The sequence below is a fragment of the Solanum tuberosum genome, unplaced genomic scaffold, assembly GCF_000226075.1.
Source record: "Solanum tuberosum cultivar DM 1-3 516 R44 unplaced genomic scaffold, SolTub_3.0 scf00001, whole genome shotgun sequence".
In the NCBI taxonomy this organism is placed as follows: Eukaryota; Viridiplantae; Streptophyta; class Magnoliopsida; order Solanales; family Solanaceae; genus Solanum; species Solanum tuberosum.
In genome coordinates, this window is record NW_006238927.1 from 3,811,971 (window position 1) to 3,817,870 (window position 5,900).

General features: G+C 37.2%; 1 protein-coding gene across 1 annotated transcript; it reads left to right on the plus strand.

Moving 5' to 3' along the window:
• Window positions 1-3,481: 3,481 nt before the first annotated feature.
• Window positions 3,482-4,188, plus strand: LOC107060377 (uncharacterized mitochondrial protein AtMg00810-like). Its single transcript, XM_015308248.1, has 2 exons — window positions 3,482-3,939; window positions 4,071-4,188. The coding sequence occupies exons 1-2, from the start codon at window positions 3,482-3,484 to the stop codon at window positions 4,186-4,188; spliced, it is 576 nt and encodes a 191-aa protein (XP_015163734.1).
• Window positions 4,189-5,900: the final 1,712 nt, after the last annotated feature.

Consider the following 5,900-nt stretch of genomic DNA (forward strand, 5'->3'; position numbering starts at 1 on the left):
TGTTGCACTAATGATGTATAGTTTTTCTCACTGTCGAATTAAAGTGATATACAATAACACATAATTGTCTAAATAAATCATTTAGGCTGAGAAGAGTGTTTAATTTGTATTCTTTGAATTAGCCTTTGTGAGTCAAAAAGCACCACCCCAACATTATCGGTATCACAAATCTCTTCTTCTGCTTCTCCCCAACATAAACAGCAAAATGGCCCTTGGAAACATCCAAGACTTCTTTATTATACAAGGAACATGGAGAGCCATGATCTTTCGATTAAGATGAGCAAATGATGAAAACAAGAATTACTAAATATTTTGAAAGCTCAGGAAAATATTTGAGTAGTTCCATAGTTTTGAGAGAGTTGTAGTGGTGGTGGCTATTTCTCCAAACATGTTTATATAAGAGTGTTACAGAATCAATTTTCAGCTGCACAATATTGTATAAATGGTAGTCTAGTTCATTTGTAGGGATTTGATTATTTAGTTTCCATAATTAGTTAGTACTCTTTATGTATTTATATCACTATAATCATTGAGAAATAAACAAGTTATTCTCTCCAAACCTTATCAATAACATGGTATCAGAGCCTTGTCGGTTTAGAAAGTGTAGTATGTCGAACTTCACGGCTGGTCGTCGCCGGAATTGGTCAGACGTGGAGGCCCGTGTGTGGACCAATCTTGGTATGGATTCCTGATTTATGACGCCTTGAAATTCTCAGCTGACTTATGGTAGTCTTCTGGATATTGGACCAAGTTTTGAAGAATAATCATCAACAACCAGGTTCTGTGATTTCTTTTTGTCATATTTGAGTTCGAATTTCTTTGTTTGCCGCTTTGATCTGTTTTGAGCTGCAACGTTGTTTGAATTTTGTTGCTGTTGTTCGAATTTTATTCTCCACTGTTCAATTAGTTTCACATCTGGATCATTTGGATATTTCATATTTTATTTTCTGGACCTCTAGAACAACTGGGTGTTGCAGTCTATTTGAGTTTGAACCCTTTAGCTGAGAGTTGGTTGCTTCACTGTTAAGAACTTTATATGTGAGTGGAGCTCTTTTTTAGTTGATTCAAACAATCTGACTTGTTGGCATGGACAGAATTGTTGGGATAACATTTTGGTGCAAAGCTTTGGTAGCTTCTCTAGTATTCTGATCGGAGAGCTTTGGCAATTTCTCTATTATTCTGATTTGATATAGTGAGTTTGGGGAAATGTCTGCTTTAAGTTCATTATATGATAAAAAGGTTTTGGTTTCGGCGGAAGAATTTACTAAAATCTCTCAATATCATAATTCAGTGAAAGAACCCACTTGAGTTAATGCTTTTACGGAGTCATATCTTATCACGTCTTCAAATAAATGGGTGATTGATTCAGGTGCAACAAATCACATGACAGGTAATCCTAATGTATTTTCTAGCTTCAAATCACACAAAGCACCCTCTCCGATTACTGTAGTTGATGGATCAACTTGCAACAGTGTTGGATATGGGATTGTTAAACCAACCTCATCTATTACCCTGACATCTATATTAAGTCTACCAAAGTTGGCCTTTAATTTGATTTCTGTTAGCAAAGTTACAAGAGACCTTAATTGTTATATATCTTTCTTTCCCGATCATTGCCTATTTCGTGATCTTACAACAAATCAGATTATTGGTAAAGGGCATGTATCTGATGATCTCTATATCCTTGATGAATGGGAGCCTCAGTCTGTAGCTTGCTCAAGTGTCGTGTCTCCGTTTGAGCACATTGTCGATTGGGTCATTCCTCTCTACCTCTGTTAAAGAAGCTTTGTCCTCAATTTCAGAATATTTCTTCATTGGAATGCGAGTCATGTCAATTTGCAAAACATCATCGCAACTCAGTAGGTCCAAGGGTTAATAAGCGAGCTAAGTCGGCTTTTGAGTTAGTTCATTCTGACGTTTGGGGACCATGTCCAGTCACTTCCAAAACGGGACATAGGTATTTTGTCACTTTTGTGGATGATTTCTCTTGGATGACTTGGATTTATTTTATGAAGAGTCGCTCTAAAGTGTTTACTCACTTTTGTGCCTTCTTTGCTGAAGTTAAAACCCAATTCAATGCTTCGGTTCGCACTCTAAGAAGTGACTACGCTAAAGAATATATGTCAGATTTGTTTCAATCATATTTGAGACAACATGGTATTCTCCACCAGTCCTCGCGTGTTGATACACCCTCTCAAAATGGAGTTGCTGAGAGAAGAATAGACATCTACTTGAGACAGCTCGGGCACTTTTATTCCAGATGAAGGTTACTAAACAATTTTGGGCAGATGCAGTCTCTACAACCTGCTTTCTGATTAATTGCATGCCATCTACTGTGCTTGTTGGTAATACACCTTATAGTGTATTTTTTCCTAATAAGTCACTATTTCTGGTGGAACCGAAGGTGTTTGGAAGCACATGTTATGTTCGAGATGTTCGACCATCTATTACCAAGTTAGATCCTAAGGCATTGAAATGTGTTTTTCTAGGTTATTCTCACCTTCAGAAAAGGTATCGGTGTTAGGCTAATATCTTGTGTTAACTGATGTGGTATTTTCAGAGACCACACCATTTTTCTATGTACCTCCTAATTCTATAAGTCAGGGGGAGGAAAAAGAGTGGTTAGTCTATCAAGTCACTCATGTTTTGACAAAACAATCTGACGTTGTTCCTCCATCTCTCAGTGCTTCTGTTGATCACCACCCAACTGTTGTACCTTCAGTTCCTGATCCATCTGTGGTAGCAAGACCGCCAATTGTTCAAGTCTATTCAAGGAGGTGAGAGACTGATGATACTTGTCATGCACCTGTTCGGTCACCTGATCCTTCAGAAAATCTTGACCTTCCTATTGCTCTCCGCAAAGGTACACGCACTTGCAAATCCACATATTCTATTGCTAATTTTGTTTCCTATGACCGTTTATCCTCCACGTCTAGATCATTGATTGCATCTCTAGACTCCATCTTTGTACCCAAAACAGTGAAGTAGGCTTTGAACCATCCAGGATGGTCTAATGCAATGTTAGATGAAATACATGTCTTAGAGGAAAATCACACATGGTATTTGGTGGATTTACCAAAGAGAAAGAAACCAGTGGGATGTAAGTGGGTCTTCACAGTTAAAGTTAATCTAGATGGTTCTGTAGAAAAACTTAAGGCTAGACTTGTGGCTAAAGGGTATGCACAGATATATGGGGTAGATTATTCAGACACCTTCTCTCCAGTTGCCAAACTCACTTATGTTTGGTTGTTCATTTCTCTAGCTGCTTCTGAGAATTGGCCTTTGCATCAGTTAGATATCAAGAATGCATTCCTTCATGGTGATCTTCAGGAGGAAGTTTATATGGAGCAACCACCCGATTTTGTTGCTCAAGGGGAGTATGCGAAAGTTTGTCATTTGAAAGTCTTTGTATGGCTTGAAGCAAAGTCCACGAGCTTGGTTTGGCAAGTTTAGTGAGGTAGTTCAAGATTTTGAGTTGAAAATGAGCAAATGTGATCACTCAGTGTTCTATCGGAAATCAACATTTGGCTCTATTCTCCTTCTTATGTATGTTGATGACATTGTCATCACAGGAAGTGATTATGCGGGGATTTCTTCCCTTAAGTCTTTCTTACATACCAGATTTCAAATGAAGGATTTGGGACCGTTAAGATACTTTTTAGGAGTAGAAGTAAATAGAAACAAGAAGGGAATTTTTCTGTCTCAAAGAAAGTATATTCTTGACCTGCTTGCTGACACTGCAAAGTTGGGAGCCAAACCTTGTAGTACTCCAATGGTTCCCAATGTGTATCTTATGACAGATGATAGTGATCCTTTCGATGATCCAGAGAAATATAGAAGGTTAGTTGGAAAGTTAAACTACCTTACTGTGACTCGTCCGGATATTGCTTTTGCAGTAAGTGTTGTTAGCCAGTTTATGTCCACACTTACGATTAAACAGTGAGAAGCTTTGGAACAAATTGTGTTACTTGAAAGGAGCCCCTGGACTTGGTGTATTGTATAGCAATCAAGGTCATACTCATGTTGAGTGTTTTACTGATACTGATTATGCTGGATCCAAAAATTGATAGGAGATCGACTACAGGCTATTGTGTGTTTGTTGGAGGGAACTTAGTTTCATGGAGAAGTAAGAAGCAAAGTGTTGTATCTCGATCTAGTGCAGAATCTGAGTACAGAGCTATGTCATAGTCTACTTGTGAGATTATGTGGATACATCACCTTTTAACAGAAATTGGCATAAAGCATCATACACCAGCTAAGCTCTGGTGTGATAATCAAGCTCCTCTTCATATTGCCTCAAATCCGGTGTATCATGAAAGAACTAAACATATTGAGGTCGATTGTCATTTTATTCGTGAGAAGATTCAGAAAAAATTGATTTCCACTGGTTACGTGAAGACATGAGAGCAACTAGCTGATTTGTTCACAAAAGCTTTAAATGGAACTCGAGTTGATTACTTTTGTAACAAGCTAGGCATGATCAATATCTATGCTCCAGCTTGAGGGGGAGTGTTACAGAATCAATTTACAGCTGCACAATATTGTATATATGGTAGTCTAGCTGATTTGTAGGGATTTGATTATTTAGTTTTCATAGTTAGTTAGTACTCTTTATGTATTTATATCACTGTAATCATTGAGCAATAAACAAGTTATTCTCTCCAAACCTTATCAATAACAGAGATTAGCAAGTCAAAAATCTTCTCGATTTGTGATGAAGAGCCATTTGGGTTGGGTGTCAGTGAAAGACAATGACGTATATATCAATTACCACATGATCTTGTCTTCCAGCTTATTGACATGATTAATTGTTTAGATCATATAAGTACAAGAACAGTAGGTCCGACGTTTTTCTCATACATGGAACAAAGTATCTCTCAGAATCAAATCCATCAATATGAAACAGTGCTATATGTTGATTTCAAGGACTAAAATATATGCAAACTGTCTCCATTTATTTAAGAAGAATAAGAGAAAACATGCTTACCTTATTTAGGATTTCACTAGTGAAGAGGCATTTGTTGCACTATTAATTGACAATAGCACATGGATTTGATGTTCAACTCATTCTCAAGTTATTTTAAGAAATGTTTCCAAACGGTAGAGAATAGTACTGTTTACTGACTATCAACATGTCTGTGTCTGTCTTACAAAATCTTCACTAAATTATGAGTCAGCCAAAACCTTATTTTAGCCAGAAATTTGAGTTAATCAAGAGAAGCATAGATAGTATATCATATTAGGAGTTAATAATTTACACTCAGTACTTCCACAATGCTGCAGCTCTAGTTCATCTTGAATTATGCCTCACAGCCTCAACCAAGTGCAGCTAAATCCATTTGAAACCACTAAGTGTAATTATCATTTTACCAAGATGGCAGTGGCCATAATATCACCAATTGAATGGGTTATATATGCCACTTTAGAAGACTGGATTCTAGCTCATTCTGATTAGCAAACGATGAGAGTTGAGCAAATATTTCTATTGCAATGAATTCATTACATCAATATATGGACTAGAATGGAACCATAGAAGCAAAAAGGTTCATCCATTCATTATTGCCTACCTAATGTATATTCTAACTCTGAACTGTACATGGTGGAGATCCTGCTTTACAACTATACGAAATTGAGCAAAAATGGGGAATGGTTTCCTTCTCACTTCCTGAAGCAAGATGTGAGATCAATGAAAAAAATCCTCAGTGCAGGGAATTGTGACACTGCCCATGGGATGATCAAAGCCAAATTCTTCCTCAGAGAACCAACAAAATACTAGACAATATCACCTGAAGTAACATGATTTTGCCTTCCAACTCATTGTCAAAATATCGGTGACTTTAAGTCAAGACAACAGGCCCTACCTTTTCTTGGACTCATAATCAAATTGCTAAGGAAGAGAT